General features: G+C 48.3%; 1 protein-coding gene across 2 annotated transcripts in view; it reads left to right on the top strand.

Moving 5' to 3' along the window:
- Nucleotides 1-22,650, top strand: part of LBH (LBH regulator of Wnt signaling pathway) — a 39,432-nt gene that overhangs the window by 14,481 nt on the left and 2,301 nt on the right. Inside the window, exons 1-2 of one of the 2 annotated variants that reach the window (XM_012788348.3) lie at nt 1,744-1,966; nt 4,610-4,712. In XM_012788348.3, the coding sequence (XP_012643802.1) occupies nt 1,941-1,966; nt 4,610-4,712 (129 nt within the window). In that variant the 5' untranslated portion in view covers nt 1,744-1,940. Of the gene's footprint in view, nt 1-1,743; nt 1,967-4,609; nt 4,713-22,650 lie in introns of those variants that run through there. The other variant, XM_076000644.1, reaches the window with a different exon arrangement.

Genomic DNA, 22,650 nt, shown 5'->3' on the forward strand with positions numbered 1-22,650 from the left:
CTTCACACTCACCCCAAGGCCTAGCCCAGACACTCTTCTCTGAGTGCCTGGAAACCAGCTCTCCAAGCATTGGCTTCTTCTTTGGAGACCTAGATGGCAATGTGCCACACCCAGCCAGCACAAACAGCCCCTCTATTAGCAGTCATTTCACACCTGCCCATCTCCCATTATCTCCTGTTCATGAAAGCATGTCCCCTGTCAGGACACCACTCCAGAGAAGCAGAATTAGGTGACACTTTGCAGCCCAAATCCATTTCTGATTTAGCTTGGGGGGTGGGGTGAGGAGACAGACTCCTGAATTTCTCTGGTTGGAGGGGACAGTTAGGAGCTTGTCACCAGCTGTGTTTTCATACGAAGCACATTATTTTTACTTAGGTTATATATATGAATGATTGAAAATAGCAAAGGTATTTTTAATTAAATTGTTCTTGTCAATTCTTATTATTTTTATCTGGGCTGGATTTGGGGGTGGATGATGAAGTTATGAGGGCCCCCTCTCTCATCCTCCTCACAGTCTTGTCCCTACTAAATCTCACCATTAATCCCATCCTTTTATGTCAGATAAGTTTATGTATTAATATTTCCATTGTTAAGCACATATAGTAGTCCATGGATTCAGTATATTCACTACCTTTCTTTCAAAGAGCTGACTTCAAAGCAGATTTAATTTTGCTTATATTTTTGATACCTTTCACTCCCTTTCTCCAGCCGTTGTGTACACATAGGTTAGGGTTACAAAGCCATTTTCCAGGCATAATTGAAGCAGAGGCCACAGAGCGGCAGCGCTGAGTCCCGAGTCAGACCTGCAGCGCCCCAGCTCCAGGGTCAGCGCGGCTGGACCACCTGGACAGCCCCCCCAGCTGCAATTCCTGGGCAGTGTGGGAGGCGTGGGGCTCAAGCTCTTTGTTTCTGCTGTCACAGAGCGACCCCCCTCCGAGCAGCTCTGGGAGCCGAGGTCCGATGAGGGGTGTGCTTGCGCGCCGCCCACCCGCACCCCCAGCCCCGCCGCCGGCCGTGTGCGTCCGTGTCCAGTGAAAAAACCCTGGGTCCACAGCATATCCTTTCTCCCACAAATACAACGCTCCACGGATCTCAGGGTTGCAGACCAGTCCCCCGCAAGCCAACCCGCTTCCAGCGGGCGCTCGGTCCTCCAGCTCCGCGCCCTCCCCACCTTCCCACTGCGTTTTGGCGGCGCTGGCACCTCCGCACAGCTGGCAGGGATGGAAGGGACGCGCCTCTGCGGTGCCGCGGGCCGGGATACCAGGGAGGGGCCTATTTTGGGGGAATGAGCGCTGAAGAGGGGTCCCGAAGTGTGGGCTGGGGGCGGCCAGTGGGTGCAAGAAAGGGCACTAGCCCCAGGCGTTCAGGGTGGCGCCCTCCCGCGGCTCAGCGCGGCCGCCGAGCGGTCACGTCCGGCGCTGCCTCCCGCGCCCCCAAGTCCAGCTCCGCCGCCCCGGAACCCCCCGCCGTGCGCGGGCGGGGGCTGCGGGCGCGGGCGGGCTTGCGGGCGGGAAGCGGCGCTGACTGCGAGCTCCAGCCCGGTGCGTGCGCGCGTGTGTGCGAGCCGCGGGCCGGGAGCCGCCGCGAGCCCAAGCCCTCGGGAGCGGAGCCCAGCGCCCCCGAGCCGCCGCCCGCGCGAGCTGCGAGCGCTGAAGCCATTCATGATTTGGGTGACGTTATTCCAGGAGTGGGCGAGGGGGCGGGGCCTCTCGGAGCCAAGCCCCGCCCCCGCCCCTATAAATACAGCTTCCCGGGCTCTTTGTGGGGCCAGGAGCTCGGTGGAGAGCAGGGAGCTCCGGCTGTTTTGCCGACGCCGCTGGCCGCGGGGCTGTCCCGGGAAGGCGGACGGCGAGCGCCCGTGTGCGCCCGTGTCATCCTCGCTCGGGACGCAGGGACCGTTTTTAAATCACAAGGGCGTGGGGCAGCCTCTCTAGGACTTCATGTCTGTATATTTCCCCATTCACTGGTGAGTACCCCGTGTCTGCGGCGGGCGGCAGTCTCGCTGCCGTGGCTGCGGGGCCCGGGCGCCGACTCTTGGGCTCCGGGTGCGAGGACAGCCGGCGTCTCTGACGCGGGGCGCTAACCCGCTGCCCAAGCCGGTGCAGGAGTCAACCTCAAGGTTGCAAAGGTGGGGGTGGGGGGAGGTAGTGCTGAGAGCATCCAGACAAAGGAAGTGAACTCGGAGCCCTCACTTAAGTGACGAATGTAGGGCTTGTATGGGGGTTGGGGGAGCCAGGGGTCACGTCTGAATCCCCCCAGTGACACCCCCTGTGCGGGGCTGCGGGAGGCGCGCGCCCTGACTGGCGCAGGGGGCTCTTGCTCTGCCCGGCCCCTCCCCTTTTTCTTTTTGTTTGCATGCAAGTCTCGGTGTCGAGGCCGGCTGCAGTGGGGCTGAGCTGGTGCAGCCGCGGCGTTTGCAGAGTTCCGGGGGGGTGGAGGAAACACGCTCTCCCCACACGTAACACAACCGAAGCCATCAGCAGCAGGGCACACGCTGCATCCTCTCGACCCTTGACCTCTCCACAGCCCCCACAGACCAACGCACCCTGGTGGGGCCCAGGGCTGGGAGGAGCCGCCCCAGCAGTGCGGAGCTGGAAGGAGCCGGGGCTGGGCCAGGGGTGGTGGAGGTTTGCCCCCGGCGGCGGACCCCGGCCGGGAGGGATGAGGAGAGAGGCCCCTGGCTGCTGGGACTTGCGCTCCTTCCTTCCTGCGCTGGGTCAGAGGAGGAGCGGCCGTGGGGGGAGAGCGCTGGCGGCCGGGAGCGCGCTCTCAGGTGCGGGTGTGAGGAGCCCGGCCCGGGTCGGGGGCTGGCGCCTGGCGAGGGGCGGCGGAGCGCAAGCCTTGGCCCGGCCTGCCTGGCCCAGAAACCAGAAAGTTCATGCTTCTCTCTTCAACTTTTCGGCCCGACCCACAGCCCTGAGCGAGGACAGAGGGAAGAGCCCTGTAGGGAATCTTCTGTTTTGTTTTTTCCTAGTTCTGTCATTTAAACGAAAATTCAGGGTCGCTCTGTGCATTTCTTTGGGAGTCCAGTCCTTTCCATGACCTGGGAAGAAAGCCTTAGGAGGTCCCAGCACCTGAACCTAAGCGTGCCCTGAAGCCCAGCATCTTCTCTTAGCCTCCCCTCCCCCACCCCAGCTTGGCTCTGTTTGGAGAGGGGACTGAACTTGTAGAACAAAGTAAAAATTCCTTCACACCTGAGGCTTGTGTACCCCTCTCCTTCTGGGTGTCCTCCCCTCCCTCCCCTGTGGTGTGTGAGCAGCCAGGTGCCTCATGGCTGAGGTTTTTGGAGGCTTTTTGCCTCTGGCTGCTCAAAATTTCCCAAGGTGGGTGTTAGGGCTCATCAGGAATATTATGAGAAATTATGGTTTAAGGTTATTTTATTGATTAGCACTTCACAGTTTGCAACACTTTTTTGCAGACATTAGCCCTTAACGTAACTATGAGATAGGCATTATTCGCATCATAGTAACAGACAAACAGGGCACTTGTGGCTCAGAGAGGTTGTAGGACTTGTTGAAGATCACACAGCTGGTGAGTGGCAGAGCAGAGACCAGAACCTATTGCTTCTCTTTCCAACTCCAGTGTCATCTTAACTATGTAGCAACTGCAAAATGAAGAAGAGTCCTGCACCCCTGTTTTGTTAGATACAGGCCCTGGAAAGCCTGTTCCACCCCTTTTCCCCCTTTTTAAACCACATGCACAGGCACGATGGTGAGGATATTGGGTGTTGTGTAGTGGGTGCTTAGATTTGGTATGTGTATTTGGCATTATGTTGATGGGATCTTGTGTTTGCCCATAGCTTGTGCAAGGATAATGGAACATTTGTATCCTGCTTAGAGAGTACAAAGCACTTTCACATGTCAGCCATTGGTGGGCCAGCTTGGCCCCTCTGGAAATTTCCTTTGCAATCAGAGTCCGGTATCCTTAAGGCTTTTAATCCAGGGGATGTTTTTCAAGCTGTGAGTTTGCAGCTGCTGTGGCTGGGGCTAGAGAAGGGGCTTGGCTGACAGATGTGAAACTTGCAGCAGAGCTGACCCCTTGGGGCTTGAAGTGGGGCATTTTGCCAAAAAGAGCACCAGAGAGGCAGAGAGATTTAGGAAGCAGCATGATTGGACTTTGTTTCCCTGAGGTTGACCTGTTATTGTTATTATGTAATAAAAGCATGCAGTTCCCCTTTAGAAAACTCACATAGATTATTTTTATTCTTAGTTGGAGGGGTGAAAGGATCCATGGTTGAATTGGTTTTAATATAGACAGATGGACTCTGCAACCTACTGTTTTGGTTTTTTCTAGTTCTGTCATTTAAAAGAAAATTCAGGGTCACTCTGTGCCAGGGGGAGTAGTGTACAAGAAAGAAGGGAAGAGGTTTGCTGGGGAGGTGCATACAATGGGCTTTGTTGGTTGGGGTTTAGAGCCCTGGTGCTGTGGGCTTGCAAAGCACTTCCTCAGGGTGTGAGCTTGTTTTTCTGCGAGTTCTGTTTTGAACACCTTTCATCCTGTCTCCAGACAGTCCCCTGATCCCACGGGCGGGCGGCAGCAGCAGCGAATGCATGGAGAGCAGGAATGTGAAAGCGGTGTTTGTTGACTTTTGGTCTGGGTTTCTTGGCAGCCCCGACTATCTGAGATCAGCCGAGATGACTGAGGTGATGATGAGCACCCCATCCATGGAGGAGATTGGCCTCAACCCCCGAAAGGATGGCCTTTCCTATCAGGTGAGTTAACTACTGGCTTCCCCTAGACCCCTCAGAGCCTGGTGGCTCTTGCTGGGGCTGGAGACGGGTGTGGTTTTGCAGCCCACTGCCACTTGCAAGAGCTGTGTAACCTCGGGAAAGTCCCCTAATGCCAGTAAGCCTCAGTTTCTTCATCTGTAAACTGGAGCAACAGTAGTCCTTACCTGATAGGATCGTGAAGATTCAACATAGTGAATGGATGCGTGTAAGGCATTCCTAGTACCTGGGACACAGAAGAGTCAGCAAGCATTAGCCATTGTTACTAAGTAGTCATCCTGGCTCTGTGTACTCTCCCATTCACAACAGCAAAGGAGGAAGTGACTTGTGCAGTCGATTCAGACCAGAACTTCCCTTCCTAAGCATGCCTTGGGCATAGAGGCATTGCAATGAGGGGTGGCTTCTGGGGAAGGGTGTTCTGGTGGGGGATAGCCGTGTCCAATGCTGCTCTGTTCTCAGGTTGACAATCGACCTGCTAATGCAGGGTTGACATTCAAACTACTTAGAGTGGAAGAGACACTTCCCCAAAAGGGAAGAAGCTATCTCTGGGATGCTATTGCTGGGATCTAGCTTAGAGATCAGCATGTCTGCTGGATCCAAAATGCATAAAGACCACACAAAGGACCAGAGTGATCCCTCCGGACTCTCATCCTAGCCCTCTTTCTGGCCCGCCTTGCTGTTTTTTCACTGCCCCTGGGCAGATGACAGGAACGTGACAGATCACCTCGCTCTGTGAGGCAGAGAGCTGGTTTGGGATTTGCCAGGAAAGTTCCTAAGTTGTTGAATTGTGGGGAGGAAGGTGTCTGCTTTCAAAGGAAAGCTTTGGGGTTAGGGTTAGGGTGAAGGTTAAAGTTGTGTAGGGTGGCCGGCCCAGGGGGTCAAATGGGGTGTGGTGAGTCCATGCAACAGACATGAAGTGTGTGCCTGCTGCAGGCCAAGCCATTTACAGACGTCACCTTGCCGGCTCTCTGCCAGGTGGGAATGCTCACCCTGCCTCAGCTGAGGGAACCCCAGAGCCTTGTTCTTCTGAGGTATTGTCTGTCTGCACCGGGGGTTGGTTCTGGCTAGAGTCTAGATGTAATCTGGCTGGCCAGTCCTCAGAACCATTCCAGGGGCATTTATTTTGTAAAGAAAGAAACAAATAGAAAGGTGAGGTGGGTGTAATGGAGAGAGAAGGACCAAAGAGAGTCAAGATGGAAGCTCAGATCGGGTGACGTAAGTTCAGACACGCTTGGGAGGTCCAAGGAGGCCCTTTGTTTTGTGTCAATATAGTCAGGCCCTTTTGCTGACTGGAAATAAATGTGACATTAGCGTGAGGGGGCTCTGGGCTTGAGGGGGAACACTCTTTCCTGGGTTGGTTTTATGCCCTCTCCCCTAGAGCGGGTCCGAGGAAGACAGTTGAGGGCCTCACAGCCTGGTGGGAGGTGTAGAAATTTCCTGGCCCACCAGCTGGGGTGGTTTTGGATACCAGTTTCCAAGCCACTGAGTCAGACTGAATGTCTTCGTGGTTACAGGTGAGGTTTTCTTTCAGTTCTGGGTCTTAGATTTCCATCACAGAACCTTTCCAAACTCAGTCATCGTTCCGTCTTCTGTGTGCTTTGTGTATTCTCTTTTTAAACACGTCTCCAGATAAAGAGCCAGACCCCACAGGGCAGTTTTCTCAACCCTTTGAGTCCTTCAGGCCACTCCGCTGGGCCTGAGTGCTGGGGCGATGGGAGGGAGGCAGGGGCTGCCACGCCATGGGGAGGGCTGGGTTGGCAGGAGGAGAATGAACTCCCCTCTGGGCTCCTGAGATAGCTCAGTGCTGCCTGAGGAAAGGATCCTCCAATCTCCCCTTGTGGTGCTGGACCGAGGGCCCAATTCTCAGGGCCCCTCAGAACATCTGTCACCGATACCTAGGCGGAGACCACTGCCCAGTTCTAAAGTGTCTTACCTGGCACATCAAAGCATTCTTGTCACAGCTTTTCACAATTTTTCTGACTTCAGAAGGATCTCTTGGTTGCCTGATGAAGAGAAAGGGGAGAGGTTGGAGCATTTAACCAAGCAGCATTTATTGGGCACTTTCTGTGTGCACCCTGCTGGGCTGGTCCAGGGCCTGTGTGAGAAACCAGCATGTACGTGAGCATCTGGAACACAGGCAGTGTGGTCAGTCCAGGTATGGCGCTACAGAAGCTGTGGTCAATCAGGTATTGGCAGCAATGGTGAAATCTGCCTGACAGAATCTAAAAAGGGCTTGGAAGGGGGAGATCAGACTGGAGCAGGGCTTTGAAAGAAAATGAGGACTTTGAGAGGGCGGCGCCATCTCTAAGGTGATTTTGTCGCATCTTCAGACACCCCACCCCAGCTTAAGCCAGGTGTGGGGCCCGGCAGGGAGTGGGTCTGATGATGGTCCCGTGACGCGCAGTCTCAGGGCCCACTCAGAGCTAGTGCCATCCCATGGCTCACGGTCCCGCCACAGATCTGGGGATTGGCGGGGACTGGCACTTGGCCGGAGCCCGTCAGCTGTGCGCGCTTGGGCAGGCTGGGCACTGGGGGCGGGGGATCTCTGAGCTTTGTTCTTGGCGTTCCTCCTGAGGATAATAATAGTACGCGGCTTTTACCAAGACCTGCTTTTCTAAGGAACCGAGAGTGGGAAGGAGACATCAATCCAGACTTGGCAGATGAAATAGAATCTCAGGCTTGTGATTTGACCTTGAAACAAAGTCATCAAATAAGTGGCACCGTGGACTTTGTCAGTCACTCCCCCGCTTCCCAGACGTACCGAGAATGAAGCTTTCCTGATTTCTCTGTACCAGATGTGACCTTTCTTTCAACGCCTGTGGCATTTTGTACTTTCCAGTGATGTTGTTTGGGGCTTCGAGGATACAGGGCCTGCTTTGCTGTCTCGCTCAGGTCCTTGAGGGCCGGGCAGGACCTGCTATCATCTTTGTACGCCTGCCCTATCCAAGCTGCCGCCATGCTCAGTGCCTTCGTGGGGCACCTGCTAAGGGGACAGTGGTTGTTTCCCTGGAGCTGAGTCTCCTGACTCTAAAGCTGCCACCTTCCCTTCTGCCGTGGCCTCTGTAAAGGGCCTGCTCGGGCCCTGCCTGTCAAGGCTTCAGCGAGATGCCCTTTTAGCCCCTGACAGATTCAGGTAAGCCCTATTGTCCTGGGGCAGTTAGTGCCATTTTATGAGTGTGTATAAAAATCGACTGGAGTGGCGCCTTGTTTTGTGTTGACATTCATTTGGAGAGTTAGTCGTCCAGTCAGTGAAATCCACGTCTGCACAATCACTTAATGTGAACTGTGACACCCATGGGGTGGGTGAGTAAATGATTACTAGAAAGTCTGAGCACATTCGGGCAGGCTGTGGGCGGCAGCCAGCTCACCAGCTGAATGGGAGGGTCTCCAGGAGGACGTGTTTGTCCCTGGCTCCCTCCCACGCTGCGTCCGTGGGACTCCCAGCATCCAGCCTGCAGGCCGGGAACATCTGCCCCGTGCCTTCTTCTTCCTCTCTCTCGTTCAGGGAAGCGAGTCAGTGGCTGCAAGGTGCAGCCTGCTCTTCCTTGGCCCCAGGGACTCTGAGAATGTGGTGTCGTGATGCCTCTCGCACTGGGTCTCCTTCCACGCTGTGCCCGAGTTGGCCCGGGCTCGTCTGAAGGAGGGTCCTGGAAGTCCCCCTGTGAACACTGATGCCGCTGCAGCCCAGGGCACTGGGACCCTGGCCTTGCTGCCTGATGTCCCCCAGCACACTGTGCTGAGGCTTCCGCAGTTTCATTGCTGAGGTCTAGATATAGATGTGGCTCCTTGGTTTTCATTTAAAACTGTCCCTTCCAAAGCATCTGGACGGAGACCTGATCACTTTATCCTTCCCTAGGCTCTTTAAATTCCTCTCTAATCAGCACACGTCCCCTCCTGGCTGCCCTTTGTGCATCATTCTTGGTCACGTACTCTTGCCATCTGACATCCACCTGTCAGTCAGGCAAGCCTGGGCCTCTCAGGGAAGCGAGGGAGGATGCTCCTCGGCCAGAAGGAGCGATTTTTTCACACACGCGGGGCCCTGTGCCCCGTGCCCTGTGCGTCCCCTTTGCTTTGCAGAGCCGAGAGCTCCCTGCAGCTGCCCCTTCATTCCCCAAGACAGGAGGGAGGGGGATCCTGGCACTTGAGGAGGTGGGTGGCTGAGCTTTCTTGCCTGGACCCTAGTATTCCCTCCTGCAGCTCGGTGCTGAGGCAGGGTCTGCAGGGCCAGCGGGACCAAGAACAGCCTCTCTCGGGAACACCATCTCCTGCCCTTTTATCTCTCAGCCCCACAGCGGCAAACTCCTTCCTCCCTCTCCTCCCCACTGTTTATCAGAGGCAGCAGAGCAGGCTCAGTTTGATCCCCAAGGCAGGCGCAGCTCAGGAATAAGGCAGGCGCAGCTCAGGAATACTTTCTCTTTGCTCACCTCTCGCTACGAAGGCCTGAGCCTGGCCTGGCTCTGCCTCTGCCTGCGCAGAACGCACGTGTTGAAGTCGGTGTCGGGTTGTGGCTCCTGCCCAGCGTGGCGCCTCCACCCGCCCCAGCCCCTGCCCCTACTTTCGAGGCCATTCTGGGCACTACATATCCATGACATTTGACGATTGTCCCCTGCTCCTCACTACCCTGGCGTGTTGGTTACCCCCAGCCGTAGTACCCCACAGGTCCTCCAGAGTTTGGGAGGTCCTGCTCGCTGCAGCCACACGCAAGTCCCATGGTCATTAGGAAACCATCTCTCAGGACATCAGCCTTGAAAGACCTCAAGTGTCCCTGGAGAAATGTAAGAGCTAAATTCCAAAACACTTGGCAGGAGACGTTCAGCCATGGACACAACATGTTTCTGGAATTGCAGGAAGTTTTCCCTCTGCTGCCCCTACTCCCTTTATGCCCCCCGCTTGGTAGGAATCCTACTAATGGGATATAACGCAGGCAGCCAGGGCCACCTGTTTCAGAAGCAGAGAGAGCGTTTCTCCGAGGAGCGCCGGGCCTGCGCCTGCACATTCTGCCTCTGAGTCATTATCCACCTTGTTCAGGTCCGGTCTACTTTGTATGAACATCCAGCACCTTCCCTCGTATGCCCAGAGCCTCGACACGAATGTCACATTCACTACTTTGGAAGGCCCCTGGGCTCAGGCCTGCAGAGGGCTGGAATTACTCCCATGGGGGTTTCTCCCTTCCCCCATCCACCCCGTGGTCACAACAGTGAGTCTGTGGCATGGCCAGGGCGAGAACAAGCCTTCTTCACTTTCCCAGCCAACGTTGCACACTAGGGCTATACAGCCCGGCCTGCTCTCAAGGGGCCTGTGTTGGGCCTGACGCCTGTCTCTCCAAGTGGCTGTGTGTTCGTCACTCTGCAGAGCCGGGGGCTGTATCTCAGACTGCTCTTTGTTCCTACAGCACTGGGCACGGTGTCCTACAAACAGTTGCTTAAAGAGCACTGAATGACTGACTCGCCCTTCCTCCCTCCCTTGCCTGCACTGACAACTATCCCTTTACCGTGGCAGTCCCATGAAGTAGATTTTTACAGGATCAGCATTTTCTCTAAGTAGACCCACTCTCCCACGTGGAAGAGAAAGGAGGATTGTACTCTTCGGGAAAGGGATGAGTTTGGGTGGCGAATCTTGTGACTATAGCCAAGAGCTATTCCTGGGTGTCTAGTGAATGTCCTGAAATGATCTTGCAGGGCTGAGTCCTGAAATAATCCTCAGCGGATATGAAGACAGGCCCTCATTCACACAGGGCTTAGCCTTGCTGGGGCTTCATGCCTGCCCAGTCCAGTAGCCACTGTGCCACCTCTCTCTGCCTGCCCTCCCCTCGCCACCTGCCCTTGCCTTGTCCCCAAGCCCACTCAGGAAAGAGTCCTTATCAGTAAGCCAAATCCTATGTCTGCTGCTTCACTCTCTGGCTGGGAGAGGGCTCCTTATTGTACAGACTCCGCTTGAAAAAACTTGAAATGTGCCCAAAGTTTCTCCAAACCTTTATCAAGCTAGCATTTTGACTTCAGGAAAAGTTGAGGAGCCCCCTCAGGCCCCTCCCCACTGGACCCAATTGCTCTGCACTAGCAGGAGCTCATCTTAGATAAACTGTGCAGAAGAGGCCCTGGCACGTAGCTGAAACTGCAAGGTCTCCTTGCTTCTCGGCCAGAAATTTCACTGGAGCCAAAGGGAAGGAAGGTCTGGATGGATCTCTCACATACAGCAGGACTGGCCTGAGCAAAGGGGGCATTCACAATCTTCAGTCCAGAGGTGGTTGGTCTCCAGGCCTGGCTTTCTCCTAATTTGATGTGAGGTGGTTCCCAGACAGAATTTGAAATGTACCTTGAATTCATCTTCTGCCTTTACTTTGGAGAGTTTCAAGCCCTTGTCCAACCTGGATTTGAGAGGCATCCTTAGCTTTCCCAAATTCCTAAACACTTGCTCCAGACACTGCCCCATATATAAGCTCTCGATTAGTAGGTGGCCATTCACCCAGGATGTGTCAGCAGCACCGGGGTCAGCCCTGAATCGGGTGGCCAGTGACACTCAGCCACATTCACACACGCACAACTGAAAGGGCAGACGGCAGAACGTTCATAGTGGTTGTTTTAAATCAAAGTGTTGTAATTACAGGACATTTTTCCTTTCCTTTGCTGAGCCTTTGTTTGTAGTTTCATATTTTCTATTGAGAGCTTGTATTTTATTATTTTTATGCTTACTCTTCAAATTTTAAAAGTAACATACACCCATTATGGAATTTTTATTTTCTTCTTTAAACTTTTTGTTTTCTAGTCACCATAATTTCACCATGTATAAATCACAACTGTTAACATTATAGCATCTTTTGAATTCTTTTCCACTGCACTTACATTTTTATGTAGCCAAGATCACAGGTTGTTGTATGTTCTGAAGTTTTACTGAATAGCATCTAAGTCGTCAGCATCAAGCCATTACAACTTATCTCAAAAATACTCCAAAACTATCATTTTTAATAACTGCAGTATATTATATCATAAAGGTAAAACATACTTTATTTTGCCGTTCTTCAATTGTTGAAATTTTTAGGCCACATATTTTTTTATCTTATAAATAATGTGATAATTTATATATAATTTTATATTTAAATATTTGTGCAAAATTTGTACAATTTTCTTGAAAACAGTCTTAGGAGTAGGATTTCTAAGTCAAAAGGTAAAAGTGTAAGTGTGTATATGTAATCATTATAAAGGTAATATTTATTCTTTATAGAAATTTAGGAAAATGTGGAGAATTACAAAGAGGGGAAAAAAGCACTCATAGTCCTGTCATTGAAACATTTTGGCATGTTTACTTTCAGTATTTTTCTGTACATTTATAGTTAAGGAAGAAAATGGAGATAATATTGTATATTCTGTAGTGAATCCTTTTTCATTTACTATATCATGATTATGCTCTTGTCATTTGATTTTCTTTGTAAAATTTTGTTTTATACCACTTATAGCTGAATATTTAGATTGTGGCATATTTTGTTCTTTCAAAAAACACTGCACTGAACATCATTTTATATAAGTCTCAGTACAGGTCTGATTTGTTTCCTTGGAATAAATTCCTGGAAGTAGAATTATTGATTCAAAGAGATTCAACATCATTAAGCCTCTTGATTGTATATTACCTAAAAAACAGAAAACATAGATAAAAGAGTTGACCAAAATCCAAGCTTCTAGCATTGAAAGCTCTAGCAAATAGAATTTCAGGGGTAGGTCATGTATAGAGATGAGATCATGGCAGAGCTTTGTGGATAGAGTCAGAATGGTGCTTAGTTATTTTAAAGTGTTTAGGAGATGCTGTACATCTTCCTGTAGTTTGTTAATTACTTATTTTGAACACAGTGATAACAAGTGATGATGTTTAAGTAACATTTTGCCAGCATTGCAAAATACCTGGTGATCATGTTCTTGTCCCATAGTAGGAATATAGACACACTCTCTGAATTACAAATGGATATGGGTTGGCGATTGCTCTACTTTTCTCTTTTATTTTATTAATGACATTAGAGCATCACATGACCTTGAAGAAGACCAGTGAAATCTCATTGTTCTGGAGACACACAGAGGTTGGCCAGATGCATGCTTAGTCCCCTGAACCATATTGCTTTCCCTGGAACCTTGGTCTGGCTTGTGGAATGCTCATCATTGAGGAATATTGCTTCCCTGGAATTAAGGATGGGCTGAGGTCTTAGAAGTAGCTCTCAACATAATGAAAGTCTTGGATCCAGTGCCCAAGGGCCATCTCCCTAAAACTCTGCAAGGCTCCAGGTGCTTTGGAGCATATAAATAGCCCAGGCTAGTATTCCAGTAGGGTCCACTTACTCCTCATGATTTACAAAGTTAATTTAGGCATCACACAGACAACTTTGAATATGTTAGTGCATTGTTATGTTTATTACCTATGGCATGTAATACTAGTTTTCCATTTATATAGTGATAGAGTTTCCTTTTTAAACAAATATGTTTAAAGCAAATGAGTAAAGGAAAACTATAACATGGACATGGATCCAACAGGAAGAGCGAGGTGGTACCAGGAGGCTGGCAAATATCGGCTCACACGAGTCTGAAATTCCAAGCACAGTTCTTTTAGGGTCTCCTAAAATCACTGTTATTACCATGAAGGAATTTTCTCTTTTCAGAAGTTGAGTGTATCCTCTTAGATGGGAGCATTCTTAAAGATCAGCTGATACCAAATTCTGGATTTCTGTATTTTTTTTTTTTGTCATTTGCCCCCTTGGATGTGGCAGCTGAAGCATCGGGATCCTTCCTGGCTGTTTTCCTTGGCACTTGAGTGTTGGAGATTTTCTTGCCAAATTACTTCCTAATCATGTTTCTGTGTATATATACTACTTCACATTTTAACAGAATGTTAAAACGAGAAGACAGCTGCCCCTTGGGTTCACAGACACTTTCCAAGGGACATAACAGCAGGGAGGGTTTTTAGGAAATCCATTTCCACAAACTTCAGCCTCCTTCTCTGCTTTTTGCAAATTGTATTTCCTGAAGACAGGCTTCACCAGACTTGACTACCTTTCTGCAAAGAATGCCCCTCTCCCTGTTTATAAGAGGAGGACCTGCTGCTCACCTTCCTGACTCTTCTAAGGTGCCTTTCCCAGGGTATAGAAACTACAGTCTGGCACAGTGTCTCACGCCTGTAATCTTAGCACTTTGGGAGGCCGAGACAGGAGGATTGCTTAAGGCCAGGAGTTCAAGAACAGCCTGGGCAATACAATGAGACCTCTTTTCTACCCCCCTCCCCCAAAATCACAGGACAGATGCCTAAAAAAATAAAATAAATATAAAATAAAAAGAAACCATAGGGGCATTAAACAAATGAACCATTCAAAATGTAACTGGTCTAGGAAACCCCATAAATCTTACCCATCTATCACAGTAAGAAAAAAATCCCATAAAAATTTACCTTTGTGTTTATAATTACTTGTGATATGTTAATTGATCAGTTATATACTAATAGCTGCAATAAGCCAATCCAGAATTTTTTTATTATAATAAAGACTTAAGGTCACAGGACATTTTAAATGTTAATTTATATACATATATACATCTTTTTATTATATAGAACTATGAAAAGATAAGGACTAAAAACTTTCAAACATACTATATTAAGAAAAAATTCTATGGAGAGGTAGAATGGAAATATAGTTTTATGTAGAGGAAAAAAAATAAGATTTGACTTAAGAGCTTGTTAATGAGTTCTATTTTGTTTCATTTTAGAGACAGGTCTCACTCTGTCACCCAGACTTGAGTGCAGTGGCATGATTATAGCTCACTGCAACTCCAAACTCCTGGGCTCAAGTGATCCTCTCGCCTCAGCCTCCTGAATAGCTAAGGCTACAGGTGCATGCCACCACGCCCAGCAAATGTTTAAATTTTTTTTTTAGAGATGGGGTCTCATTGTGTTGCCCAAGCAGGTCTCAAACTCCTGAGCTGAGCAGTCCTCCCGTCTCGGCCTCCCAAAGTGCTGGGATTACAGGCATGAGCCACCGTGCCCAGCATGAGTTTTTTAATAGGTAATGGTTGATATAAAATTGCTGTGGTATTTATAATCCATTGAGGACATTTAAAAGAGTGGTATAAAAGTTATATTTTAAAGTGTAAAAATATATGGCTGGAATTATATAACATGTGAAAGGAAACATAGTTCAAAATTCTTTTAGGGACTATACAAACAAAAAGTTTGGAAACCGTGGATACATACCCTCTCCTTGAAATCAAAGCTATGGCATTGTAGGATCTAAGAGTGGGAGGGCAGCTTTGAGATTGGTCCAGCTACCATGTTAACAGATGTCCTCACAGTAGCATGACATTGGGTCACCCAGGTATTCTTTGGACACTGCCAGTGACACAGAGCTCAGAATCCCTCAGCACAGAGGGATTATGGAATAAAAATCTGGATAACTGGTTTCTAATCTTGGCTTTGCTGCTGTCTGTGTCATCTCAGGTAACTCACATCACCTCTTTATGCCTTGATTTCCCCGTCTATAAGGGGAAAGTTAATCTCTATTATTGTGTTCGTTAGAAAGTTGGATACTGAAGTGAAATTCTCCATCCTGATTTTAGATCTGCACCAGAGTTTAAAAACTCTGTCCTCTTTTCCTTATATCAGCCTTTTGGATATTTGAAGGCACCTTTTATGTTCCTGTCAAATCTTTTCCAGTTTCAACTATATGCTATCTTTCTACTTTATGTGGTCATCTTCCTGAGGATATTATTTCTCCAGGCCAACAGTTCTCAAACCTTTTGGTCTCAGTTCCTTTTTTACTCTTAAAAATTATTTAGGACCACCCAAAGAGCTTTTGTTTATTCAGATTATGTCTTTTGATATTTAATGTTTCAGAAGTGAAAATAGAATTTTCAAAATGTTTACTTATTAATTCATTTTAAATAACAACAAAACCATTACACATTATATAAATAACATTTTAAAATAAAAATATGTATTTTCCAAAACAGGAAGTTTAGTGAGAAGAGAGGTATTTTTGCAAGTCTGTTTAATGTCTGGTTTAATAGAAGGTGGCTAGACTCTCATATGTACTTCTCTAGTCAATCGTTGTTGAAATAAGTGTTAGTTGAAATAAAGGAAGAAAATGTAGCCTATACAGATGTGGAAGTCAGAAAAGAAAGAAATATTTTCATAGTCTTTTCAGATGTTCATTTGATACTTTACTAAAACTCTACAAGTGGTCGTTTCTTAAATGTTAGTGGCAATGTGGTATCTGGAACCTTAGCAATGACCTTTTTGTATTCTTACATGAAAATTTATTAGTCTATCTCACACTTCAAGTGACTCTTTTTACCCATGTTTGGTTTTTTAGTGTATGCAATGCACTGATCATTTGGAAAATATTGCTTCACTGAGTTATGCAAATCTTCCAAATTTTGACATATTTCATTGCACAATATCAAAAAATCACATTTGTTAATATCTCCACTAGTCTCATCAGAAAGTCTTTAAGCATTAGGAAGATGTCAAGCTCATGGTGACTGATACAAGTTTTCCAAAATTCTAATTTTCTCATCTTTTACCATTGGTGACAAATACTATCAGTCATTTTTCTTGAAGTAATAGGCTCCCTTTGTGCATTTTTGAAAAAAAAATGTCTACCAAATACCCAAGTTGGAATAACCGTAGTTCATTGGTCACTCTTTCAAGTAGAAGTAGTGTTCCATGGGAAAAATGGCTCGTTCAGCTGGCAACTCAATCATACAAGTGCTTTCCAAGGGATAACCATTGTACTTCAGTAAGCAGCAGAAATGTTTTAGGATGACTTTCCATTTCACCCTCTGCATATTGAAACATGTATTTAAGAGTCAGTATTTAACAAAAATTAATTATTATTCCTTCATGAAGGATATTAACTTCTCTTTTTGTTTTCATTTAATCATACAAGGTGGTGAACAATATAATGATAAGTATAGTTTGCTGCCACTGCATTAATTCTTGCTAAGGTGCCAGCACTTTCACCCATTGTTGCTTTTTATACCATTAGTGCAAGTGTCAACACAATGGAAAAGGCCAATGATATCTTAATATTATGATGAAAATATTTTACCTCCATGGACACTCCCTCCCTGAAAGGACCTTGGTATTTGAGCCTGGAAAACATCTGCTTTAGACTGAATAGAATGTGTCTGAGCAGAGGATAGTGGAGCCGTCAGCTCTTCTGGGTGGCTTCCTTGAGATACATGTACTTCTAAGAAGATGGCTCTGTTTGCCTCAGTTGTTAACGTCAGTGCTGGAATTGTGATCAACTAAAACCTCAGACCTCTTTTATAGGAGCTACTATCAAGCAAGGCTTTTTGTTTGGGGGAATTTTTTTTTAATTTGAAGAAAGATTGATAATTAGCTGATGACCCCACTTTGGGGACAAGATGAGTTATCCTGGTAGTGTGCTGTAGAAGTGATAGTGGCTGAAAGCCAAGCAAAAGTCCTGGGGCAGGGCTGCAAGGAAGTTCTTAGAGACTTGTTTCTATACAGGGATGGGCTTGGAAGCCACATGGTAGAGGTTAGGAAGGGACCTCCAGACAAGGAAGGGAAGGAAGGCTGTGGGGCCAGGCTAAATAGTCAAGATTTTTGTATCCAAAACAAAGAATGAGGAGATGGTTAGAAATGGCAGACAGGACAGTATAGGCTCTCTGAGAGAAAGAAGGTATGGCCGTAGGACATCTCAGTAGTACCAGTGGAGGAGGATAGAGAGGGATCTGCCACACCTAGAGGCCTGGAGGTGACTTGGGGAGCCTGTCTTCTTTCAAGAGGCCTAATGACCATATGGTGTAAAATGCGGGTATTTGAAGTCATCTATGCCAGATAGCTGCAGTCCTTTCTCAGAGGACTTGGAGAAAATTCTCTAACATTCCAAAAGCTTCATCATTTTGCTGGGCTCAGAGTTATCAGTAGCAATTAGTGATAATTAACTGGAATTTGGAACTCCTGACTTGCAGGATGGGTGTGTGTTTGAGAGATGTTTATGAAAGATGGTGTTTATCCAAAGGATTTCCTTTTCTTTCAAGTTTCAAGGCTGGAGGCTTAAGCATCTTTGATCCAAAGGAAGGAGGTCCAGCAGTTGTCATAAAGCTCCAAATCTCTGCTCAAGTCCTTTGTAGGATTAGAGGCACCAAGGAAGGGCAGGACAGGGTAAGGGGCATATTTCATAGCCCCAGTCTGGAGGATGTATGAGCGAGGTGAGAGTCTCAAAGATGGGCAGGGACAGACTAGCCTCTGAGTGGAGTTTGGAGAATGTTCTTCACCCCGTGAATCTAGTCGGCAACCCCTCGCCCCTTTGCTGCAGCTCTTTCTGTTCTTACCAGCCATATTTCACATCGAAACGCCAGTAAAATGTGGATTATAATAATAATGATAAAATAGCAGGAGGCAAGTATTTCAAAGACCTTATTCCTTTGCCTTCACATATTGTCAGAGGGCAGAGTGCAGGATGTATTTTTCAGTTGGATTATCTACTGTTCATTCATTCAGCCCATGGCAGAGCAGGATGCTGGTAGAGACCTGCCCATTGTCATAAACCAGCCCCTCCTAGGAAGGAGTAAACACACACGCCAATTCCTTGTCATTCTCCAGGAGAAATAATTAATCCAGACTTGAGAAGCGGGGGCAGGATGGGGAGGGGGATCTGATTTGCTCAGGAGACAGGGCCCTGGAGTAGGCTGAGGCAGGAAGTGCCTCATGGGAAGACCCGTAGCTGCAGGGCCTTCCACTGAGTGAGCAGGATCTGGACAAGGAGATGGTTTCCATTCCTGCTGGCCTAACCCGTGCCCTGGGGAAACAGAGGCACTGGGTGGGGAAGTGTTGAAGTCTCCACTGTTTCTCTCTCCAAAGAGCCTAGGATTGGTGAGCACAAGCCCAGGAGGTTGCGCTTTTGCTGCTGTCCCAGGCTACAGCTCCGTCCTTCTGAGTGCTCCTAGGGAACCCCAGCTTTGCCTAATAAGAACCATCATTAGGAATCTAGGGTTCCCAGAGCACGTTCTTACGTTCCTGTATTTGATCCCCGCCCCCTAAGCCCTCTAAGATCAAAATGAGCATGAATCCAAATTTACAGATCAGTCGTGTGACCATCCCAACAACATCGTAGAGTGGAAATGATGTCCCCATTTTGCTCATGAGGACACTAAGGCTGAGAGAAGTTAAATGACTTGGCCACGATCATAGAGATAATAAGAGACAGGGGCAGGGTAAAAACCAGATCTTTTGGATTCCTGGTCTGCCTACGGGAATAGTGATTTTCCAGAGTAGGTTTGGGTTGGTGTATTTTCCCTCTCTGCAGGTAGAGAGGATAGAGGCATGCGGTGTGGTGTTGTCCACAGTGCAGTAGGGAGCTAGCCTGGTTATTATCTGAGGCTCTCTGCCCTCCCCACCCTCCCTACCCCCTGGACTCCTCTTTCGTCTGTTCCACCCAAGCACAGGGAGCAGGATGTCCAGGCTCCTGAGGTCTCAGCTTGCAGAGCTGGTAATTAGCCCTTTGTGTCCAGTTAACCACCTTTCATCTCCTCCACCTGCTGGTGTCCGCTTTCCCTATTAGCATCCCTCAGCTCTGTGCCCAGCCCTCCACCCTCTCTGTGGCCAGCTCGGGTTGTTTGTCAGAGAGGATGGCTGAGGGATGCACACACACAGGGGAGGCGGCTCCGACCAGACCAGAATTGCTCACATTTTCCGTGTTAGGTGCCAGACATCTCTCTCCTCTCCCTACCCCAGAGGCAGCCAGGTTTAGGTCACCTGGCTTAGAGGCGGACAGTTGATAGCTAGGCCCCCAAATTTGAGGCCTTTGGAGCCCTGGTGTTGCCTTTCAGTTCCCCTCTATGGGTGAAACGGGAGCCACCTCGCTGGCCACTCTCACGCCCAAGCAAAAAGCCTGCGGGCTAATCCCCCACCTCCAGCAGCTTGCGCTGGAGCCCATGGTTCTCTGCTCTGAGGCCGCCTGTGTTGGACGGTCAACCAAACATCCTGAGTGTCCCTGGATGGTCCTGCTTTTATTGTCCTCGTGCTTAATCATCTATCTAATGCAGCAGCCACTAGCCACATGTAACTTTAACGTTCTATTAAATTTATGTTTATATTTTCTTGTATTACATATAAATGTATATTAATAAAAATTAAATAAACATTTAGATACCTTTCAAGTGCCCAACTTCCACATTTGGCAGGTGGCCACTGTATTGGACAGCAGACAGAGAACATTTCCATCGTTGCAGGACATTCTCTTGGATGGCGCTGCTCTGTATAGCCAGGAACTCCAGTATATCGGCATCTAAGCCACATCTCAGACTGTTTCTTCCTCCTAGGTCAAGCTTCCTTGACCTTTCAAGTGAATCCATTTGAGTTCCAAAAAGTTCTGTCGGGGCCTGTTGGGATGAGAGCCCACCTAGCAAAGGATGCCCCTGGAGAGCCATCTCCTATAAAATTCACCGTCACCAAGTTTGAATGCCGGCTATTCCTACACAGGGGGGCGTGCAGGACATCTTTGATGTGTGTGATCCTCAGGACTTCATCCCATTGCAAAGGAGAGAACTTGGTGTCCCTTCATTTCATCCCAGCCATCGGCCTTGGCAGCCTGGTGTGACTGGACGTGGAGTCCAGTGGTGGCGGGAGGGAGGAAGGTGCAGGGCTGGGAGATCAGGGCTGCAGATGGAGGCTCCTAGACCAGCCCTGCCCTGGGGTAAGGGTGGGAAATGCCTCTGAGAGCATTCCCTGCTTTCTGTCTTGCCCTCTTAGAGATGAGCCTTTGCTGCAGAGGGAAGGAGAGAAAAGGATTTTATTTATTTATTTATTTATTTGCCTGTCTGCAGTCCAGAGAGAAGTCCAACTTTGGGGTAAGAGGTTTAACCAGAAACAGTTTCTTTCTGGAACAGGGGCAGTTCTTTATTTCCTGCCAGTCCCTGCAGGCAAACGCATGCCAGGCCAGCCTGCCACCTCAGCCCTACCTGTCATGTGCTTGGCAAGTCTGACTTGAGTCCTTTTTTCCACTGCCTTCCCCACCCCATCAAATTGCAGTTGCAACCTCTCATTTTTCTGCTGCCTAGATGATTAAAAAGCATGACTTAGTGGAAAAATGTTGACCTCCTTGGGGTCAGCCTCTTAAGCAGCTGTCGGAGATAAGATTGGCTGGAAAATACTCAGCAATGCTTTGCAAGGCTTTCTTGTCTGTCTGTAAGGAAACAAGAAGCTGTTTGGTTCTGGGTACTTTTTATTTGTTTTTGGAGAGGGCCTCAATTTCCAGAGACACATTGGCATAATCTGATGATAAAACAGAATCTCTGATGGAAGGGTCAGATTAATTATTAAAGTGATTTTTAAAAATCCAATTAAAAGGCTTTGTAAAAAAAAAAAACTTTTTTTAATGGTGCCTGCTTTTGCAATTCAGGGAGCAAAGTTCTCTGGCAGCTAAGCAGTATCAGAAGTTCAATGCTCAGACTTCCCCCGAGGAATTAAAAGACTTAATTGTACGGCTCTTGGTATGAACAGCATTGTTTGGAATTATTTTTAATTACTGTGCTAGTATTACTGCCCCTTGCTTGGAGATTGGATACTTACTGTAGTCCTGTTGAAACTGCTCCAAAGAGGACATTACAATTTGAATTTAGCTTATGTCCTCAAAGCATTTTATCATCTTTATCATTTGCCAAGAACTTGTACCTATCTAGTGAGACAAAAAGATAAATCTACTTTTTAAAAGGAGAAACTGAGGCTTCTGGGGTTACACAGTTGATGGCAAGGACATAGTGAGCACCTGGGCTCCCGTAGCTTCACCTAGTATGTCATCACATGAACACTTCACCTGATGGGTTTGGGTCCCAGTTCAGCCACTTCCTAGGTATGTGGCCATGAGCAAGTCACATGCTCTATCTGTGCTTCAGTTTTGTCATATAAAACAGAGCTCACACGTAACCCCACTTATCCACGGGGAATATGTTCCAAGAGGCACAGTAGATGACCGAAATCGCAGATAGCAGCAAACCCTATATATGCTGTTTTTTCCTATGTATATATACCCATGAAGCTTAATTTATAAATTAGATACAGTAAGATATTAACAATAAGAATAACAAAATAGAACAACAATATACTGTAATAAAAGTTATGTGAGTGTGATCTCTCTCTCCAATGTCTTGTTATACTGTACTCACCTATTTTCAGACCACGGTTGACTGTAGGTAACTGAGATCATGGATGGGAAGAGTGCTGTATACCACTACATAATTCAGAGGGTTATTGTGAAGACGAGATTCTGCTCAGCAAAAAATGTCATCCATCACCATCATCATCATCATTTAGACATTTTTTCCCCTCATTTTAGTGAAAGATCTAATCCCAGCCCAAATAGGGTGAAATGAAATGTGATGCTTCACTCCCCTCTTGCTTTCCTCCTCCTCCTCCTCCTCCTGATGGGCCTGCCCTGCTTGCGGTCCCTTGCTCTTCCTTAGCTTGGGCAATCATGGTTAGAGTTGGCGGTTCACTCTTCCAGGGAGAGCGTGGCCAGGGTGCCGTAGGCACAGCCCTGGGCGGGGAGGTCACAGGGTAGAGGTGGGGGCGGGCTCTGCATGGGGCAGCTGTCCATCTCCTTTTGACAGCTCACAGCTCTGTCTCGGGTCCTGAAGGCTTAGAACAGCATCCGGACTGGGAAGCTCATCTTCTGGACCTGGCTGCCCAGGTGGTGGTCATCCCTGGCGCCTGAGCAGGGGCCCCACCCATGGCGGAACAGGCAAGGCCCAGAGTCTTGCTCACCCTCCCACAGATGGTCAGTTTTCCATCTGTGAAATGGGGCGTTGACCCAATGGCACCCTAGTTCATATTTCAAAGGGCACAGACAATGAAAACAGCAGATGTAAATTTGAATCCTGGCTCTGCCATTTGACCCACAGAGTCTGGGGTCTTACTTCTCCCAGAGCGGCAGCGA

This window comes from Microcebus murinus, chromosome 3, assembly GCF_040939455.1.
Source record: "Microcebus murinus isolate Inina chromosome 3, M.murinus_Inina_mat1.0, whole genome shotgun sequence".
Classification (NCBI taxonomy): Eukaryota; Metazoa; Chordata; class Mammalia; order Primates; family Cheirogaleidae; genus Microcebus; species Microcebus murinus.